This window comes from Paramormyrops kingsleyae, chromosome 1 (genome assembly GCF_048594095.1).
Source record: "Paramormyrops kingsleyae isolate MSU_618 chromosome 1, PKINGS_0.4, whole genome shotgun sequence".
Classification (NCBI taxonomy): domain Eukaryota; kingdom Metazoa; phylum Chordata; class Actinopteri; order Osteoglossiformes; family Mormyridae; genus Paramormyrops; species Paramormyrops kingsleyae.
In genome coordinates this window covers 11,585,869-11,606,847 of record NC_132797.1, presented here as the reverse complement: position 1 = coordinate 11,606,847, position 20,979 = coordinate 11,585,869, and the positions used below count along the sequence as shown (strand labels likewise).

General features: G+C 43.8%; 1 protein-coding gene across 1 annotated transcript in view; it reads left to right on the top strand.

Annotated features, from left to right (window-relative positions):
* The window catches only part of mybpc1 (myosin binding protein C1), a 31,984-nt gene that overhangs the window by 9,067 nt on the left and 1,938 nt on the right, over positions 1 to 20,979 (top strand). The window contains 27 exon segments of the mRNA XM_072700107.1: positions 735 to 776; positions 2,122 to 2,163; positions 2,763 to 2,873; positions 3,026 to 3,174; positions 3,848 to 3,965; positions 4,551 to 4,602; positions 5,694 to 5,750; positions 7,723 to 7,886; positions 8,820 to 8,952; positions 9,580 to 9,588; positions 9,809 to 9,933; positions 10,609 to 10,714; positions 10,853 to 11,019; positions 11,191 to 11,356; positions 11,647 to 11,753; positions 12,465 to 12,601; positions 12,746 to 12,905; positions 13,470 to 13,574; positions 14,047 to 14,235; positions 15,296 to 15,430; positions 15,704 to 15,871; positions 16,422 to 16,510; positions 16,727 to 16,922; positions 17,494 to 17,633; positions 17,797 to 17,956; positions 18,457 to 18,593; positions 18,940 to 19,126. Of these exon segments, the coding sequence (XP_072556208.1) occupies positions 735 to 776; positions 2,122 to 2,163; positions 2,763 to 2,873; positions 3,026 to 3,174; positions 3,848 to 3,965; positions 4,551 to 4,602; positions 5,694 to 5,750; positions 7,723 to 7,886; positions 8,820 to 8,952; positions 9,580 to 9,588; positions 9,809 to 9,933; positions 10,609 to 10,714; positions 10,853 to 11,019; positions 11,191 to 11,356; positions 11,647 to 11,753; positions 12,465 to 12,601; positions 12,746 to 12,905; positions 13,470 to 13,574; positions 14,047 to 14,235; positions 15,296 to 15,430; positions 15,704 to 15,871; positions 16,422 to 16,510; positions 16,727 to 16,922; positions 17,494 to 17,633; positions 17,797 to 17,956; positions 18,457 to 18,593; positions 18,940 to 19,126 (3,351 nt within the window).

Here is a 20,979-nt window from a genome sequence, read left to right as displayed (position 1 = left end):
TACGGTAAAACTCTACGTAAGCCACTAAATAGAAACTCCCGTTCACTTCCTCAGAGACGTGCAGCACCAGTTACAGTAGGTTAATGGGCACATGCTCATCAATTAGTCCACATGCTTTTCCTGCATAAAACATTTTTATAACGCATAGCTTCTCAACTAATGCTATGTATGTATACGCATATCACATACATGTATGCTTTTCATATGTGTGCTACCTTTAAAATGCAATGTGAAAGACAGCTTTCCTACAAGCACACAAAGCTTCTTTTATTTGGTCCTGGTTATATAATTGTATAGATGTGACATTACGCATCTATCATATATGCAGAAACAATGTATATGTGCTTTGTGTGTGCAGTCTGTGTTTATATATTTATAAGTAACACGTGTACATGTTTGTACTGATGAAGGTTTATGTCCAGCTGTAGTAAAGCCATCCTTGATTTGTTTCAACGCACATTTTTAGCATAACTGATATACAGGAAACAATCTATGAAATGGCCTAAATTGAGTTAGATGTTTAAATCTTGCTACTCCAATGCTACTCCAAGGAACAAATGTTAGAGGATTTAAAAAAGTAGATGGACCTTCATTACATTCATAATTAGTACTTTAGGTGGATATTTTTGCTTATACATTCCACCCTCAGCCTGCTCCACCTGTTCTTCCTTCATATTCCTCTCCTTAAGATCGGCAGATTTTCACCTCCATTCTCATTGTGCTTCCCTTCACAGACGACGCCGGTTCACTCAAGAAACTGTCTGTAGACCTTGCTAGTAAGGATGGCTTACAATTCATAACAGACGTTCAGTTCTGATGGAGCCTGTAGGTTAGGCTGACATGGAAGAACTGCCTCTTCCATAATAAACATGTTCTAAGACATGTTTTAATGTTTTTAAGAATTTACATTAGAATTCTGCAGCCAGTTAATTATTATGAGTAATGGAGTGCAGCTTTAATCCGTAGCCTTAACATTCATATAGAGAGGGACTGTTCTAATGTGTGTTCCACAGTTTCTCACTTAAATGGTTTGTTTTGTCACATGGAATTGTCCTTGTCTGTGTCCATGCAATGCTTGCTATCGTTGCTATGCTAACATGTAACACCACTTCACTTATTCATAAACTGTCCTTTGAAATTCTTTTCATCACATATGCAGTCATCCATCAACTTATGTCCTATTATGTGACATCCTGCAACGTTCGATCGATCTTATGTCTCATGACAGCATTAATAAAATATATCAACAGACGTCCGATGCAGGCGCAGTGGACTTTAGAGGATGTATTGTACCACGTGTGCGGCGTGTGGAAAGAACTAAATCAAACCAACTGTACATCCTCTACAATGTGTCTATAGAGGTTTAGTCAAATCTGTGTGATTTTGTATCTCATGTTATACAGTATATTTGACCTCTGCCCTATAATGATTGAAATACGTTCAGATTGACTTACGTCTTTAGTTCTGAGACACAACCCAGGCATAAGTCGATGGATACCTGTATTTTGTCACATATTAAATTATTTGTTGCAGAAGAATATTTACACTTCAGTTTATTTAGTACAGCCTTCTATCCAAAGCTGTGTGTTTCTTTTTTTCTGTTGAGAAATCAGGGTCAGCCTGTCCCTGCTGCAGTTGTGGGTTAAGGCCATTGCTCAGGGGCCCAGTGGTGACATCAGTCTGCCAACCATGGGATTTGATCCAGCGACCTTCCAATCATAAACACAGCATCTTAACCCACCAAGCGACACACCACCCTCAAAAATCATACCTGTTTTACTTTGACATTTCACGCCTGCCTCTCTCTTCTATCATTATCAGGGCTGGATCTCAAACCCAGATATTTGGTACAGCGGGCCAAGCAATAACCGCTGAGCTAATCAGGAATAATTCACACAGCTGCCAGATGATATACCACATAAGTACAGCATGTCACTATGTTAGTCCCCAACAGCACAGATGCAGATCGCTAAAGATAGCACTGAGGTGCACTGCACTAACACTGCACTAACACTGCACGCCTGCCCCTTTGTGTCTATCGTGTGCCGTGTGCTTGCTGCTTTGTACTTTCCGTCACCATTGCACATTTTATTTTATAAACATATTTTTATCTTCGTTTAGATGATAGCGTTCCTGAGTCAGCTGTGGGGAGGAAGGACTCAGGTAATATTGTATGATAGTAGCCGTAACAATAACAGGAACAACGACAATAATCATTCAAATGCTATAGGAAAGCGATGTCCGATGCCAACCCAGACGCATTTTCAATCCGTACTCTTAACATTCGTAAATGTGGGGTCAGGTACAGACCGCGGCTGGTTTGTTAAACCATGTGGATACTGAGCCTTGGGGGGAGTAGAGATGGAGCTGAGCTTCCACTGCATAACCGCAGTGACTTTGCTAGAGCAGCACTGGAACCTGTAGGGGGTGATTATTTATCTATATGCAAGGAAAAGGCTGGAATACAGACAAGAATAATATTACGGAAGATACTGGAAAGGTATGGATAAGATGGATTCAGTGCATTTCAAGAATTGTATGGAACTTTCTTAAAAATTCTCCTACCATTTTCCAATGAATGATTTACTATCAACAGTGAAGCTGGTGAGTGCTTTTTCTGTGATGTGTGGCTGTTTCCATGATTCCCGAATCCTGACGAATGAGAATGAACAGATGAGTCAAAGCGTCCTGTGTGGGTCAGCCAGATGTCGCTTCTGAAGGGGCACTGACTAGGTGACGGTGCCTCTCTCCTGAATGAGCAGTGTGGTCCCTGGGAGATGGACAGCCTCCAGAGGACTTGGACAAGCAGATTGAGACCCCCCCACTCTCCACCCTGCTCATCGAGAAGCCACAGACCACCTCCATCAACGTGGGTAAGTTCCACGATCGCAGCTTGGTTGAGCAGTGATGGTGGGAGTCCGGCTCTGACAGAAAACTGGACGTCTCAGTTTTTTAGGTGACTTAAATGCAGAGAGATCAAAATGGCAGCCCTCAGTGGAGATCGCTGACTTTTGCATATTGTCAGGGGGCGATGCCAGTTTCATTGCTAAGGTGGAAGCCAAAGACCTGCTCCGGAAACCCACAATTAAGTGGTTCAAGGGGAAATGGATGGACCTGGCCAGCAAGACCGGGAAACATCTGCAGCTAAAGGAGAGCTTTGACCGTTTCACCAAGGTATATGAACTCTGACCCTTTTGAAAGTTCAGGTAAACAGCCCTTGATGTTTCAACGAGACGTCAAACGGGGCTGTTCAGGATTAGCTGTGAACCCAGTTGCAGAGTGGTCTCCCAAATCCAAAAGAACGAGAAGTAGCAGAGGTGAAATTTGGTCTTCAGTTTGCAAAGTAAACTGAGGTGATGGACGTGGTAAAATTGAAAGTATATTGAGACCAAAAACCTTTATTATAGGGACAAGAAAAAAAATCCATAACTGCTCAAGAAATATGATGTATTATCAAGCCATAGATCACCGAAGAACCAGACAGATGGCACCAAGAATCAGCAAGTGCTGTGTCAGGAAAAACATTAATAGGGCACTTAGATAAACAGCTGCAGGTGGTGACCAACAGTTGGGTAATTAAGTAATAGGCAGGTAACCTGGAATGTGTCTGGAGATGCTCTCCGGTAGTGCAAGTTAAGGGTAGGGTTATGAAACGGGGTTAGGGTTAGGGTTAGGGTTAGGGTTAGGGTTTTTAAACAGTCTTAAACATTGTGTAGGCGATACCAAAAACACACAACCACATGCATATAGAGCAAGACATTTTGTCAGAATCCCCTTCGGTGTTAATGTGTCGTCCTGCAGGACCCTACCAGTGAAGCTCCCTGTTTCCTGCCTTGTTCACCTGTAGATCCACACCTTTGAGATGCACTTCATTAAGGCCAAGGCGGACTACTCCGGGAATTACAGATGTGAAGTCACCTACAAGGACAAGTTCGACAGCTGCTCCTTCGACTTTGAAGTTAAAGGTCAGTCACACAGTGTTCTGTAGCTGGATGCACACTGGGGGCCTTTTTATTAGGTACCCCTAGGTAGGAGCAGGTGGGACCCTCCTTTGTTTCCAGAACCGGGCTTGACGAGCTTTGGATTCGGGGAAGCCTTTCTGCACTCCACTGTTATACTGAGCTGTTATTTTTGCAGTTGTCACCTTCCGTTGTCCTCTGGCCTCCCTCATCAACAAGGCGTTTTCGGAAACAGAACTGCCGCTGAATAGATTTTTTAAAGTATTGCATCATTCTCTGTAAACTCTCCAGACACTGTAGTGCGTTAAAATCGTAGGAGTGCAGCTGTTCCTGACATGCTGTAAGCACCACGTCTGGCTCCAGCAATAACAGCATGTTTAAAATGACTTTGATCACGTGTCTTAGCCATTCTAATCCTTAGCCACACAGTAACTGTACTTGACCTTGTCTACATGCTGTAAATATTCAGTCGTAGGCACATGATTTGCTATTTGTAGAAGTGGGATGTTTGCATTAACGCACAGAAGTACTTAATAAGTTGGCCGCAAAGTGCATGAGAGTAGATGCATTTTGTGATTTACTGTCTTTCAGATGTTCCAGAAGCTGCTCAAAATATCGACATCCGCTCTGCTTTTAAGAGAAGGTAACAAAGTACCCATCAGTGCCATAGCAACTATCTTAGACGACTAAGATGTTACTCTCATGGTTGAACTGATATCATTTGGGAAGTTTTTTTTTTTTTTAATTTGGGGATTATCGAGGACTACCCAAGTGGATTTTGCAAAAGTCAGTCTTCTCACAGGTTAATTCATGATATATGAAATATTATTATTATGCTGTTCTGGGTACCTGATACTATATACAATGATTCTGGTTAATTATAGGCAACAATACTACAGCCTATTACAGTATTTTATTCTATATAGAACTGAAGAATAGTGACATTGTTAGTAACATTATGATCTTAATCCTGAGACTTTAGCAGATTAGCATAGGCCATATTAATCCTTTGCATATTTGTGTAATGTAGATTCTTAAGTTTACACATCTTAGTATTGTTGACTGTAGATAACATGAAATATAGTTTAAGGGCCTGTTTAAGGGAATGAAATGGGGGAAAATGGCTGCACGCTCCCTCTTATGAAGGTTAACGCTGCTGAAGCACGGCACATGTGCAATCAACTGCTGGGAGAGACAAGTGTCTTTATGGTTGGGTATGGACAGACATGGCAAACCATGGCACTTATCTCGGCAAACCATAGGGGGGTATGGTTTGGCAAAATGCCCCGATTGCCGTCAGCCTTCACAGCGATTAGGCCTTCATAAGGGGAAATTCACAAGGTGAGTCAACCAAGTTGGCACACCAACCGGATACGAACCATTTCAAACTATAAATAAACCATTCAGGGAGACTCCCGTTCAACGATGCGTCAAAAAGCAATGCAAGTGTCCCAGATCGCACATGGCGATCTCCTTATGCTGCCTTGTGGAGGTGCTGTCGAGAGAACATCATCATGTGTATCACCCTCAGTTTCCTCCTTATACAAACCGCTTCGCTCAGAGTCTCAGTTACCATGGAAACGACAGCGTTTTTGTATAAGGCCCAAGTATGCGTTAGTTTGCGCCTAATGCATAGATCGCATTATCTGCTGCTGCTCTGCATTGTTCTTTTACGCATCGTTTTTGTGGTGCCTGTGTCTGTGGTATTTATTAATCTTTCCTTGTTAACAACAGCACTGATGGGCAAGAAGACGCAGGAGAGCTTGACTTTAGTGGCCTCCTTAAACATAGGTGAGAAAAACAGTCGGCCTCTTGGCGGCTGGAGGCTGTTCCTACCAACGCATCACTGGCTCACTGAGGGCTTTCAGCTGCTCTTACTTCCTGTTTATTTTCCTTGTTTGAACACCCAGCTTTTCAGGCCAATCATGAAACACTTTTGTCCTTCAAAATTTAGTCTTAACGTGGTACTAAACAGAAGATATTCACAAGTACTGTATTTTATTTTTTATAGTATATGAACCTTTTATAGTAAATCTATTTAATTGAGCAATATATAGTAAATAATACAACTTAAACCTCAAATATATAGCCCAACTCTTTATTCTTGCTGGCAAAAAACAACAGACAATTGCATTTTGGGTTGTCATACAAATATTTCCTTTAGCTGGACTTAATAGATTGACACCAGAATGTTATGATTCCATTCCCATTGGTCCTAAAAAAGTCACTCTTTTTTTCTCCTATGCATTCAGAAACAGCAGGTTAGTAGAATGAATAAGTAATTAAAATATTCGATCTTAACACTGGTAAGTAGTATAAGCCTGCAGTCTCACCAGCATGGACTGTAGCCCGAGGACCCCGGGCAAGCAAGAGTGGTGGCCCAGAGTAGCCCTAACACTTCATTTAGAGGCAGCATTTATGCATCCTACAGCAGCCGGGATCGAACCTGGGAAGGGCTTTTGCCTTACAGACATATGGCACTGAGAAGCCCGCAGTTCTAGGGGCTGTAGGTCACTCTGTGCTATATGGGTATATCAGATAGCAGCTTCTCACAAGCGTTTGTGTCCCGCTGGTGAGCAAGATTGTAAATGCTGCTGCAAAATAGTGTTACCGCTACATTGTTGTTACGTTGCAACATATATATATATATATATACACGTATATGTGCTGTATATGGTATATTTATTATAGTGTGGATGTCAAACTTCTTAATACCTGACAAACGGTAATGAGACCATATTAAAAAAAAATGGAAATGCATTTTATCTGCTTTTGCCTCAAAACTTTCAGACATTGGGGAATGTCTCCGAAAGAAAGGATTGGTGGCGTGACTGAAAAATGAAATCACCGACTAAACTGGACCCTTGATCATTAATGTTGCTCATTAACATCTTTGCTAATGCATTGCTAACATCTACAGACAAGTGCCCTGTTAGGCTTTTCCCCAGTGGCCTTCTGGGTGCTGTCATGTCTAACACAATCTACTTAGCATCATGTGATGGTACTTCAATCATTACAGGCAGATAGCAGCTGTCCAATAGTATTTCCCCTGAATCACATCCAGTGTGAATCATTTTCACCGCAGTTCCATGTCCATCTCCCTGCCACCACCAGTATCCCAGCATGCTTTGCACAGAAGCTACTCCTACGGAACATTAGGGCTGCCCATTGATTGCACTTTTCCCATTCATGTTTCATGTTACATAAAAAAATGCCATATTGGTAAATGCAGAAATAATCCGTCAATTCCTTAGAAATATATAGCTTTTAAACATGTTTGGCAATTAAGCTATTTCATCAGCTTATTAATTACATATACATTATTACATATACGCTATTTGTATTTTACTGCCATAGAACCCCCCCCCCCCCCCTTCCTCTCCAAGACAGTCACACGACCACAGTTGCAGGCAGAAAGAGTATCGGAATCCACCCCCCCTCGTCATGCGACATGTCCTGAGGAACTCCAGAGTGCACAGTTGCATGATGTCATGTTGTCACATGATGTAAGCCAAGAGGTGGAGGTGTTTCTGCAGACGTCCATTCCTCAGAAAGTCCAATTCACAGTACAATCTCATTTCCAGATGCCTTGCTCAGCCTAGCAGATATACAGTATACAGCACAGTATACCCAGAAACCTCTTCTGCAGTGACCTATTGCCTCTGGCCCTGGCCTCCAGAGAGAAGTTCCTCAGAACATGTCGCGAGCTCTGCCTGTCAAGCCCCACGCTAACACCCGTCACGGCATGATGTCTGGTGTCCAGGGAGCCCAAGCAAGAGGAGGTGCCCGAGGTAGATGTGTGGGAGATCTTGAAAAATGCCCGACCAGACCAGTATGAGAAGATCGCCTTCATGTATGGAATCACAGACCTGCGGGGCCTGCTCAAGAGGTTGAAAAAGACCAAGAAGGAGGAGAAGAAGAGCGAAGGTAAAAATCCAGGTCCCAGACATTATTGGCATATTACTTAGGTCATGTCTACACAATTACACTGTTCCCAAGCTCACACAGTAGCCAAGACATTTTCACTCGTTCTTGGGGTCAAGAGACTTTGAGGCTATGGCTTAGAAATTTCTAAAAAGAAAGTTATTCTTTCCTGGGCATTTCAGGGTGTACTCACACTTGGCCCCCTGCCAAGTAACATACCCAAGCATGATTGTACCCCCTTCCCCTTCCCCTGCTGGTCTGCGCCCACATTACCTTTAACGTTCTGGGACCGAGCATGGTTTCATCATCACCGTGTGACTTCCTGGGCTAAAGAAAACGTAGGAAAGGCATGATTGCACAGCACAATGGAATTCATGATTAATGTGGCTTATTTGGAGTCATTTTGGGTGTGATGACACATAGCCCTTATATAGATTTATCGAGTATACGGTGCAACAATTTTTATTGAATCCTGCTGCATGTATAAGAAGATCATTGCATCTTTTACCAAACATATCAGAGTTTTTACCAGATCTGACATTCCAGGTCTACTTCCTGTATGGTGTACATGAGCAGATGCGTGTGCTAGTCACACCAGTGATGTCATATATGTGTTCAGTGCTCAGGCATGGTTAGCGATCATACTGTGTGTACTGAGTCTAACTAAACCATGCCCTGGCCCACCTCTGCAGGCAATCACAGTAGTCAAACAAACCGAACTTTGTGGGTCAAACATTCTTGCCATGGTATATTGCCTAGTGTGAGAACACCCTCAGAGAGACAAATGAAGATCCGCAACTGTGGATAGCAAGTCTCACATGAGTTCTATCATCATATCAAAATCAGCTCACTTGTGTATTTCCAATGCTTCCCTGGGTTTTATTTGCCTTAAAAATGCAGTACAGAAAATACAAGGAATATTCTCCGTTTTTTAAGCTTTTGCGAAGAAGTTAGAACCTGCATATCAAGTAGACAAGGGAGGGAAAATCCGGCTTGTGGTGGAGTTGGCAGACCCAACAGTGGAGCTGAAGTGGTACAAGAATGGACAGGAGATCCGTCCTACTCCAAAGTAAGTGATGTCCTCCTCTCCTGTCTCTTTTCTTCTTACTGCACATTTTCACTTTGCAATTTCTTACAAATGAATGACATAAAGGGGAATTTCTCCATAGAATATATTTCTTTTGTGGTATGTTCCTCACTGTCTTCTGTTGCCTTATTGGTTATCTGTTTGCCTCCAGACCACATTTGCAGAAGAACTTACCTTTATAATCCAGATAATGTAAAAGCTCACAGCTGCCGTGTTGTTGTTGCACTAGTATGGTGAACCAGGATGATTAGCCAACAATATGTTTTGAATTGGTAAGTGGCAGGGTAGGGAGTACTCAGGGCCCAATCAGCTTTCACCTGGAAATTCAGGTTAAACACATTGTGAGCTAGACAAAGTCATCTGGGAGGCTGCTGTATCTTTGCTAGTCTATGACTCTGAGGGCCCCTGTCTCAGGATCCCTGGTTTTGATGCTGCACCCCCTTGTCCTCTTTCTTCTTGTGGTCATTAACGGTTTATCCAGTTCCCTCTCAACATGACATCTCTTTGTCCTTCTGTGCTGTTGTCTGTCATGTGTCCCCATGACCTTCCTCCCTGCCTGCCCTAACGTCGATTTCCTGCACATTCTGCAATCTGCTGCCGTTCCCCAAGCCAAAGGAAGTAAGTCTGCATTTCATCTCTGCATTGATGATAGTGACCCTGGTCCTGAACCCTTTCCTGAACACAGAACAGTACTTTTGAGACTCCCTTTGTTGTGATTATCTGTAAGCCTGTCCAAGAAAATTGTGTTGTCCTCTCTTCTTTGAGACACTTTTTGTTTTCTGGGAGACTGTGAGGTACTTCTTGGGGCAGGGCGTTGATGAAAAGATCCATTCCACAGATATATCTTTGAGCACAAGGGCACCCAACGGATCATGGTCATCAACAACTGCAGCAAAAATGATGATGCTGCCTATTCCGTTCGCGCTGGTGATGAGAAGTGCAGCACTGAGTTGTTTGTTAAAGGTATATTTCAGTTCTATTATATATTCATAGGTTACGTACACAGATATTGATACACACACATATCATGAAAAACTTGTGTCCCCAAAAATCCAGTATTTTAGGAGGGTGAAAAAAAAGCATTTTCTCAGAAACTACTTTATAAAATAGACCAAAAACAACAACATGAGACACTTTAACCATAAGTAGAAATCTGTCTTTACACAGCAGCCAGTGAATGGTTTAATGTCCTAAAAGGATTTACATGGATTACTATTAGAGAGGTATATATGTCAGTGTCAAGGAGATGCAAACTAATTTCACTTTATATTCACTGTCAATGATGTTAATTAGATAGCTATAGTTGGTAAAATCAGCGATGTAAAGTAATCCAGACAAACAAGCATCATGCATGCAAATGTTAATTTGTACAAACACGGTACTGCTTCATACTAATAGTAGTTAATTGCATGAACTCATAAAACATGTTTTCATTGGTCAATTAGATGTCAAACGCTATCAGTAGACAGCGGAGAATGGGCGTATTTCATCTATAGTAAAAAGTCACAATCATCAAAAAGTAAAATACGCAGTTTTCATCGGACAGTGACGAGATATGTACGTGTGTTTATTAGGGAAACGTGTTGATGTGTTGATGTTGTCATTACCTGTGACTTTTGTCTTGCTCCTGCTTGTCAGAGTTGCCGGTGAATATCGTCAAAGAGCTCGAACCTGTAAATACCACAGTAAATGAGAGAATCGAGCTGGAGTGCGAGGTGTCTGAAGAGGGAGCCCAAGTCAGATGGTGTGTCTTGCTTGCCTTTGTCCCACAGTCGCTCATGACAGCCAAGATGGCTAAATTGACTGATGGAAGTGTTTCTCACAAGGAAATTGTGGCTAGGAATCCATATCCTGTGTCCTGAGCCATAGTTCTGTCTCCTAGGCTGAAAAATGGTGTGGAGGTCCAGACTGGAGCTCGCTCACGCTACCGGATCAAGAGCGAGGGAACCAAGCACCTGCTGATCATTGATGATGCTACGAGGGAGGACTCAGGCACCTACTCCCTCATGGCCACTGGGGGCACTAGTCAGGCCAAAGTGAAAGTTGACTGTATGTATCACTGCCTACCGAACTATCTTATTCCTCTTTCTTTTTTCATTGCTTTCCTACAACTTTATTTTATTTAAAAACCATTCCTCCCATTCTTTCAGAGTTACTTTTCCTTTCTGACACTCCTCAGCCACCCTGTTATCTCCTTCCTTCTCCTTGCCTTCCCTCTAGTGAAACCCCTGAAGATCATACAGGACCTGAGTGACATAACGATTCGCCTGGGCCAGCCACTGAAATTGCACTGTGAAATCTCCCCGGGAAACGTGCCCGGCCGCTGGTACCGCAATGGGCAGGCGATCCAGGCCATTGAACGCATCAACATCTTGCAAAGAGCCAGGTACGTCCCATCGTCTTTGTAGCCGAGAAGCAACTTCCATCTGGTAAAAGCTTCCGTTGGCTGTCTTCATCCAATCATGTATACATTTTCTCCAAATGAAGACTCTCAGCCCATAAATACATAATAAAAACCTTTGTCTAGATCTTCCTAGTACAAAGACCCTATTCCTTCTTTCGTTTGAAGGATCCAAATTTCTAAAAGTGCTTTTAGACAAAGATGGCCCTTTTAACAGCCTTTCAAAGGTGCCCATCCTTAATAATTTCCTGATTGAGCACTTTTTGTCCTTACAGGAACCACAGGTTAGAGATTGAAAGCTCCGTAATTGCCGATGCAGGGGATTACACATTTGTGCCTGAGGGATATACTCAGAAGCTCTCCGCCCATGTGCATATCATAGGTAAGGCCCTCTGGGAGAAGAAGATAGCTGAGAATGGCACTGTGGTAAAGACATAACAAGTTAGGGCACTAAATCTTGAACATACACTATATGGCCAAAAGTATGTGGACACCATCTTGGCCAACATCTCATTCCAAATCTAAGGGTATTAAAACTTAGTTGATCTGCCCCTTGTTGCTATAATAGCCTCTACTCTTCAGGGAAAACCTTCCATTGGGTGTTGATTCATTGCTGGTGGGGTTTGTTGCTGTTCAGGTTTGGTATTGATGTTGTGTTGCGAGATCCTTGTCTGTAAACTTGCTCCCAGCCATTTCGCCCATCACAATCACCTCACCAGCTGCTGATCAGGGCAGCTCTAGCTGGGCAGATATGTGGTGAACTAAGCTGTTGGAAAGATGGCATCTTATGATGGCGGCAAGTGTAAAGTCTCTGACCTTTACTGTACAACCGACCATTCTGTCACTGATGTTTGTTGCAGGAGACTGTGTGACTGTATGCGTAATTATACAGCTATGTCAGAAATGGGCGTAGCTTTTTTAGGCAATCCTCATTGATAGGGGTGTCTACATATATTTGACCATATAGTGTACATCTAGCTAAGGAGCCATGCCTGCAATGTAAGCCAAGGTAAATTCCTGGGACTACAGTGTAAGTCCACAGACACAGGCTACCCAAACAGATCACACGAGTCATGTGACCTCATCCCTACAGACCCCCCAAGAGTTCATCTGGACCGTCTGAACTTCCCTGACAACACTGTGACCATCGTAGCTGGTAACAAGCTGAGGCTAGAGGTCCCCATCAGCGGAGAGCCGGCCCCCAGAGTGGTGTGGATGAAGGGGGAGCGGGTGAGTCTAGACTGCCCTGGGAGCAACCAAGGGGGGCTCTGAACAGGGGTGCAAGGATGCCAATGTAGTTGGTTGTGTACTGTCCTAAATGAGAACTGTGATACACAAGGGAAGAATGAACGCCCCCCCGCCCCCGCCCTGTAGGTGATTCTGGACACGGGCAGCCGTGTTCGAGCTGAGACCTTCCCTGACCACACCAGCCTGACCATTGATATCACAGAGCGGGAAGACACAGGAAATTACAAGATTGTACTCCAGAATGAGGCGGGTGAAGACTCAGCCATTGTCAAGGTGAAGGTTGTGGGTAAGGAGCTTGAGAAAGACCCCAAACAGGATGTGTCAGTCCAGAATGTCTGATGCCATGGTGACCAGATTGCATGTGGACATCTTTCCAGCACTGTTATGACCAAAATCATGTACATACTGCAGTTATCATAAGAATGTTCCCCTACTGTAGGTATACCGTTCTGCTGGGAACTCCCACACTCTCCAAACACACGGCTATTGGTGAATTGGTGTCTCTAACTTGCATTTAGTGTGTAATTCTGTGTGTTAGTATTCAGGTTGCGATGAGCTGGCATCCTATCCCAGATGTCCTCTACCTCATACCCTGTTCTTCCAAGGAAATTCTTCAGGCTCACAGTCACCCTGTACTAGATGAGAAGTTATACATGGATGGATGGATGGATGGCAAATTGTTGTGCAAATTATTTTATGTATACTGTATATAATTATCACTGTCAGAATTTCCTGAGATCCTGTTCTGCATGTGGAGTTGAAAAATCAACAGACTGTCAGGATTTAGTTCCAAAGAACAACTATTTAGATGAAATTTTAACATGTATTAAAATGGATTGTCTCCTCTCAGATATTCCTGATCCACCAGAAGCCCCTCTCGTTACTGAAGTGGGGGGAGACTGGTGCTTTATGTCATGGAGTCCCCCTCACTATGATGGAGGGTCACCCATCTTAGGTAAGTAAGGGACGTTGCTGTACAAACTAGGGTAAATAGGGTGTTATAAACCCCGATTTAGGAGATTCAGGACTATAGCTAATGTTCTTCAATGAGTGCAGCCCTCAGAGATATTTGAATTTGAAGGACTTTGAAGAAGGTTTAAATATGGGTGGGTGCTGTAAGGTAAATACCACCTCTGAGCTTTGAAAATCCCTTATTTTAGGTGTAAAATAACGCAATTTCTCAGAAATTGCTTACAAAATAAACCTAAAACAAAGTAATGAGTCACCCTTCGCACCACAAATAGAAGCCTTTACACAGCCTTCACAAATACTCAATAGTGACTACTGAAGTACAAACCATGAACAAATATAGTACAAATATCTCTAGTAACTACTAGAGATAAAAGATGTGTCACTATTCATTAATGAATAACAAACATGGGATCAGTATTTCACTGTTCTCATGCTCGTGTGCCTCTATCTGTCAGGCTACTTCATAGAGAGGAAAAAGAAGCAGAGCTCCCGATGGATGCGGCTGAACTTTGACCTCTGCAAAGAGACCACCTTTGAGCCCAAGAAGATGATCGAGGGGGTCCCCTACGAAGTGCGCATCTTTGCCGTGAATGCCATCGGCGTATCCAAACCCAGCGAGCCCTCGAAATCGTTCGTGCCCCTGGGTGAGCATTCTGGTGCCCATATTAGTCCCCTAAGGCATGGAACCTTACCCTGTGCACAAGGATCTGGGACTTTAGCCTAATGGTTAAAAGCACAACCCAGGAGGTCACAGGAAAGCCATTTTTCATTGTACCATAATTCAGAATACATGTAGCTTCTGGGATAGAGTCTGGACCCTGTGATCCTGCATAGGACTAGTGGGTACGGAAGATGAATGGATGTTTGAAGTCACATTTGACGTTCTGTGTTATTCTCCATGATGACACGCATCATGCACTGGGCGGTGCCAAGTCATTCCAGGGTGTTGTTTTCCTCTGAGGGCCAGACAAAGGGACTGTATTGTGAGCTGAGAAAGGAGGCGTTCCGCATGCCTGGGCTGCCCAGCTCCCGTCCCCGCAGCTGCTCCACGTCAAACAATGCGACACAGGCTGTTCTGCCTGTGACATGTGTCTGGGGGGGAAGACAAATATGTCTTTATAATGGCTGCCAGATAATGTGGGGCATAACGCTTTAGTGACATTTGGCTTCTCCCACCCAAACTCTGACCCAGCTGTAAGCTGCAGTCAAACCATTTTTAGAAAGTCAGCTCGTAGGAGCGGAAATGTAACAGATTGGAAATATAAGACCACGTCATCTGAGAGGCACGATGCTGTAATTTCTACATGAAACATGTCTGTAGCATTTGTGTAATTTCCTGTCCGACTGACTTTTTACGATGATGTGCACTGTAGCATTGTCAGCATCCTAAATAGGCATAGTTTATAGTTTAGTTAATGAGCGTTATTGTGGTGAATGATGCTCTCTGATGCTCTCTGATGCTCCCTGATGCTCTCTGATGCTCTCTGATGCTCCCTGATGCTCTCTGATGCTCTCTCTTGCTCTCTGATGCTCTCTGATGCTCCCTGATGCTCTCTGATGCTCTCTCTTGCTCTCTGATGCTCTCTGATGTTCTCTCTTGCTCTCTGATGCTCTCTGATGCTCCCTGATGCTCTCTGATGCTCTCTCTTGCTCTCTGATGCTCTCTCTTGCTCTCTGATGCTCTCTGATGCTCTCTTCCTGCAGCGGTGACCAGTGAGCCCACAATGCTGGTGGTGGATGAGGTCACGGATACCACGGTGACCATGAAGTGGCGGCCGCCAGACACCATTGGCGCGGCGGGGCTGGACGGATACATGCTGGAATGGTGCCTCGAAGGATGTACGGGGCTGCTGCTCAGTAGCTAGTGCGGCTAACACACTGCCACTGCATATAGCACTGATATGTGACATTTCTGCAGTATTTTCCTATATACATGCAGGCTAAAGAGTGTGAAACACACGGCCAGCTTTCTTCGCTGCTGTTTTCAGACCGAGGACATGGTCTCCTTAGGAAAAAAACCTGAATATAGCATGCTTTCATGAAGTACTTGAATTACTGAGTCTATTTTTGACCTGCTTTAGCTTGACGATGATGATGCGATGTGCTTGACAGCTGACGAGTGGATTCCTGCTAACAAGGAACTTGTAGAGAAGACCAAGTACACCATTACTGGCCTGCCAACAGAGGGCAAGATCCTAGTGCGTGTCATGGCAATCAATGCTGCAGGAGCCAGCCAACCCAGGACCACCCAGCACGCCATCCTGGTCAAAGAGGTGGTAGGTGAGGTCATAGGTCATTGGTCAAGTTCTGATTATTTTGTTTTTGCACACCAAGAGTCTTACTAAAATCAAGTTATTATACTTAGTACAATAGTACTATACATCTTCTAGACAGTTGGTCGGACAACTTGTTCAGTCAGAGACTCCTTCAGTTCCACTGCAATAAGATTTGTTGCAGGAGGTCATTCCTACATCCACAGTGGAGTCTTCTCCATTGAGGCAATGCACAATGCACATTTACATTTATTTTGCACACTTAAAGGCATATCTTCAGGGTAAGTCTTTAGTTTTTAAATCCAGTATAGTACTTTTGTATATTTGTACGTATATAACTTATGTGTTATGTCTTCCTTTATGCCTACGTTGTGTGTGTGTGCATTTCTTTTTCATTTATGTGAATTGCTACTGCAACCCAAAAATGTCCTTTTTGGGGTAAATTAAGTACTCTGAATGTGAATGAATGAATCTGAATGTACAGTACAATAACTTCTAGTGTGAGGTATGCCCATCTGCCTCTAATCCCACCTTCTCACGCCAATGTAACCCACCAGAGGCGCCCAAGATTCGAGTGCCTAGGCATCTGAAGCAGACGTACATCCGTAAAGTTGGGGAGGCTGTCAACCTCGTCGTACCTTTTGTGGTAAAGCTGCTAAATAATTCTTGAAAAGAGGAATCATCCTGCTGCTTCATGTTTAGAAGCATGTGCTAAAGATTTAAGTCAGTTTTGACATATAAAAACCCAACAGGCCTCGTCGGGCACTACTGGCCGTCTCTGTCTTATTATTTTGATGATGTCATGCCATTATTTTGATGATGTCATGCCTTTGGCTTCAGTCGTCCCATGACCTGTTTCCAGGGCAAACCCAGGCCTAAGGTGACCTGGCTGAAGGAAGAGCAGATCGTGGAGCCGTCGCAGGTCAGCATCCGCAACACGGACTGCGACAGCATCTTCTTCATCCGCAAAGCTGAGCGGAAGCACTCCGGGAAGTATCAGATGAGTGTTCAGGTGGAGAAGCATGTGGACACTGCCATCCTGGACATCCAGATAGTGGGTAAGTTTTGGGACAGCAATGCAGTACTCCCAGAAGGTCTTGGCATGCTTGCTTAATTCTGTAAAAATGTTGCAATTTTTGTGAACAAATGAATTAAGTAATGCTTTTTGTCATAAAGCCAATAAATTTGTTATATTTTTGCTGAGTTAAGCAAATGTCCCAAGACTTGCTGCGACCACTGTATATGCATTTAAAATGTTAACGTTACATACTGTACATTTAACATAGTGTTAAACTAGTGTGGTTTAGTGGTTCAGGGGGTAGGACTGTTATCTCACCCCCTACCAGGGTTCTGTGAGTGTGGAGGTTTGCATGTCCTCCTTGTGCTTTATAGGATTCCTCTTACAGTCCAAGAACCGGCACTTAGGTATCTCTGAATTTCCCAAACCGTCCCAAACATTCCCTCCGTTGGACTGGCGCCCCAGCTAGGGTGTTCTCTACTTTGCACTGCGGAAAGATAGATGATATTATACGAAATATTTTCCATGATTTATAATGAGGCTTTGATTTATGTTTTTAATGTATAAAATCAAAACGATTGTCTTGCCAACCCCCACTCCCTCCCCAAAAGACCTTCCAGGCCCTCCTCAGGCAGTTAAAATAGATGAAGTGTGGGGCGTCAACGTGGCGCTGGACTGGACCCCCCCGAAAGACAATGGCAACGCCCCTATTACTGGCTACACCATTCAGAAAGCGGACAAGAAAACCATGGTGTGTAGCTGTTGGTGCTGTTGGATTGGGCCTGATTATTTAGGCTGTATCGTTATTTAGTTGTGTTCTGTAAGAGCTGAGCCCTTCAGTAACTGTGGCTTGTGCAGAGTGTTGTTTGTCGCTGACCATGCTGATCTTGTGCCATTTTTCCACCCCGTGTCAGGAGTGGTACACCTGCATAGAGCACTACCATCGCACCTGCATCACCATCCCCGACCTGGTGGTGGGGAACGAGTACTTCTTCCGTGTGTATTCGGAGAATATGTGCGGACTGAGCGAGAGCGCGACCGTGACGAAGGACAGCGCCCTTATCGTCAAGGAAGGTGTGTGCAGGTTGGCCGCAACTCCAGGAAGTAGCTGGGGGGGGGGGGGGAGAGACGAAGGGAGCTCAGAGATTACTCACTGAATTACTAGTACAGAAGCTACACCACTTCCCTGGTCACTACTCCTGAGTCTTTATCAAAAGATTTATTGCTAAGATACACATTATTGTAAAGACAGTCTCTACAAAAACACCCCTTTTATATGAAGTCAGCTTTGCATACATCCTTCCCTGCTGATTCACAAGCCTAAGGTCTTCCTGCACGACTGTATGCTCTTTATGTTCCTGCATTGCAGTTTTTTTTTTACATGCCAAACCCTTTTATTTCAGAGAATAAATTCTTTTTTCACGTGAGAGTCATATGAAAGTGACCCGCTGCGAATGGAGAATGCTTCTGCATGTTTAGAAGCAGAAACAGTAGGACAGATGCATATTGATCCCGATTCCCCCATGATTTGCTGAGTGCCAGTATCATACAATCCCGTCACCTTCCCTCCCCAGGCCTGAACCTGAAGATTCCGGATTACAACGAGTACGATTTCACTGAGGCCCCCAAGTTCACCCAGCCGCTGATCAACACGTTTGCTGTGGCAGGTTACAACACCAGGCTCAACTGCAGTGTCCGTGCCAATCCCCGGGTGGGTCTGTCATCCTCATGCTGGCCATATGCAGACCTGCCTCTTCTCAGGTTCTGTCCCAGCCCTGTTCAGGAACCCCAGGTCGTTCCCCCTGACCTGAAACAGGCTGCTAGGAGTAACGCCTCCTTACAGGCTGTTTGCATCAAGGTCCATGCCTTGTTTTGACCACTCAGCATTGTTCATCCACAAGCAAGAAGCCTGAAGGCCATTTAAAATGTGTGAAATGTGCAAAATGAGGTTCTGGAGATGATACATTCATTGTATTCTAACATCCTTTGTACTCTGAGTTCTGGACACCTTTGTCATTCGAATAAAATAACGTGTAATTTTTCCATTCTGGCTGTAGCCTAAAGTCATGTGGATGAAAAACAAGATTATAATCCTCGACGACCCACGCTACCGCATGTTCAGCAACCAGGGCGTCTGCACGCTGGAGATTCGCAAACCCAGTCCCTACGATGGGGGCGTCTACACATGCAAGGCCATCAATGATCTTGGGGAAGCACAGGTGGAGTGCAAGCTGGAGGTCAAAGGTCAGTCCTTATTCTCCAGAATATCACTGTGCCATATATCTAATGATAACTGCATTAAAACTGTAATACACATATCATAAATACCCTAATTAACAAAGCACACACAGGTATATTTTTATGTAAATTACACAGGTTAAACATAAAAATCAGTTTTTAAATGCTGTTGAGGTAGTATTTTTATTATCTCCAAATGTCTTAAGACTCTGTTCTGCCAGAAGAATATGGAGATTTTGAGTGGCCGAGTCTTTGGACTCCTTCCAGGTGTTTCCATTCGGACTCCTCTCCATATGGACAGGCTCAAAAGCCCCCCCCCCCCCGCTGTCACTGATAGCATATCAGGTGGCTGGCGGCCGGCCCGAGTATACACAGGCAGCTGGCCCTGAACCGTGCTGCACCTATTCGCTGGGGCCGTCTGCACTAGGCTGGCTGCTGGGGGCAGAGGTGACTCTGCATGTTAAAAATCAATTACAGCTTCTGAATAACGGTAAATAAAACATGCAGTAGCAGATGAACCGCAGAGAAACCTAGAATCACTTCATGTTCATGTGCAAACGTTCACAGCGGGGCACTGGAATGCCCTTTGCTGCTCTTGCTTTTGGTGGAGCCGTTCATTGGCTTTGATGACCTACTGCACACCTCACATCATTTCTGAAAGGTTTTTTTTATATCTTTTTTTTATCTCCTTGGCTTTGGCTTTTGGTTTCAATATTTCCTCCCATGAGCACATTACATTATTCTACATTTTCAGCATGAACTCATATTCCTGGATGGCTCTCTGAAGCTGATCTATTGATCTATGCTCAACTGCACCATAATTTTTTTTTAATCATGTACCAATTGTGTAAAAGTTAATTACAGCAAAAAGACTTTTCGGAGCTACCGTGTGGCCATGAACCATTCAACACGGAATAATTCCAGAAGGAATCCCTCTAGTTTATGTCAGTTTGACATGGGGGGGAAATGCTCTCACAAATGATTCTTCCAAGACAGATGAAATCCAGTGGTATTAAGGCCCTGTGACTGGCAGGAACATGAAGGTCTGCTGTAGGTTTGTGTTTCTAAAGCAAGCGTAAGATGAAGCCCACATTAGCCCTGTGGACAGACTTTCTTTAGGCCTAGAAAACACCCAGTAATTTGTATGCTCACCTGCAGATGGAGTTTAGTTTGGCCTAATAGGATCACATCCGTCGGCGGAAATGCGCCCTCTCTCTCTGCTTTGTCTCGCTCCTTATGGCGGCCCGGTCACTAGGCCAGCTGAAAGCCGTTCATTCACTGGTAAACGGTACAAAATCAGCAGAGAAATCGGTGAACTGGGGGGAAATTTCTTGGACCGCTGAAGTGCCAGTTTGAGTTCTTAGTCTGGCTTAATTGTTTTCAACAATGTTTTTTAGATTCCAGGCATTTTTTGTTTTGATTTTCATTTTGTCTGATTCTTCTTTGCCTTTGTTTTATGCTCTGTTTTGGATTTTACTACGATGATTTCCAAGGGGTCCCTTTTGTGAAATGTACTTTTTCATCTCTATAACCTTTCAATGCCCTTATACTCTTCCCATGCATACTGAGGTGCATGTGAGCCTAATAATGACATCACAGCCACATGTTACATCCTATGGTTTGTTCTTACCTCTAACCCCTGGATTACTCTCCATACCTTGACCAACATGCGTCATTGTTCACATCGTGTTAACTACTCTCAGTATACACCTCCTCCCATAATGCACCAGTTGTAAACTAATTTCTTGCCATGTAGCAAAACGGATTAAGGCCAATATTTTGCTTTTTTATTTTTATTTTTACTTAGCTTTGTAGCACACTAAAAACTTTTGTAAAGTCTAGTTTGTATCTTTGTGGCT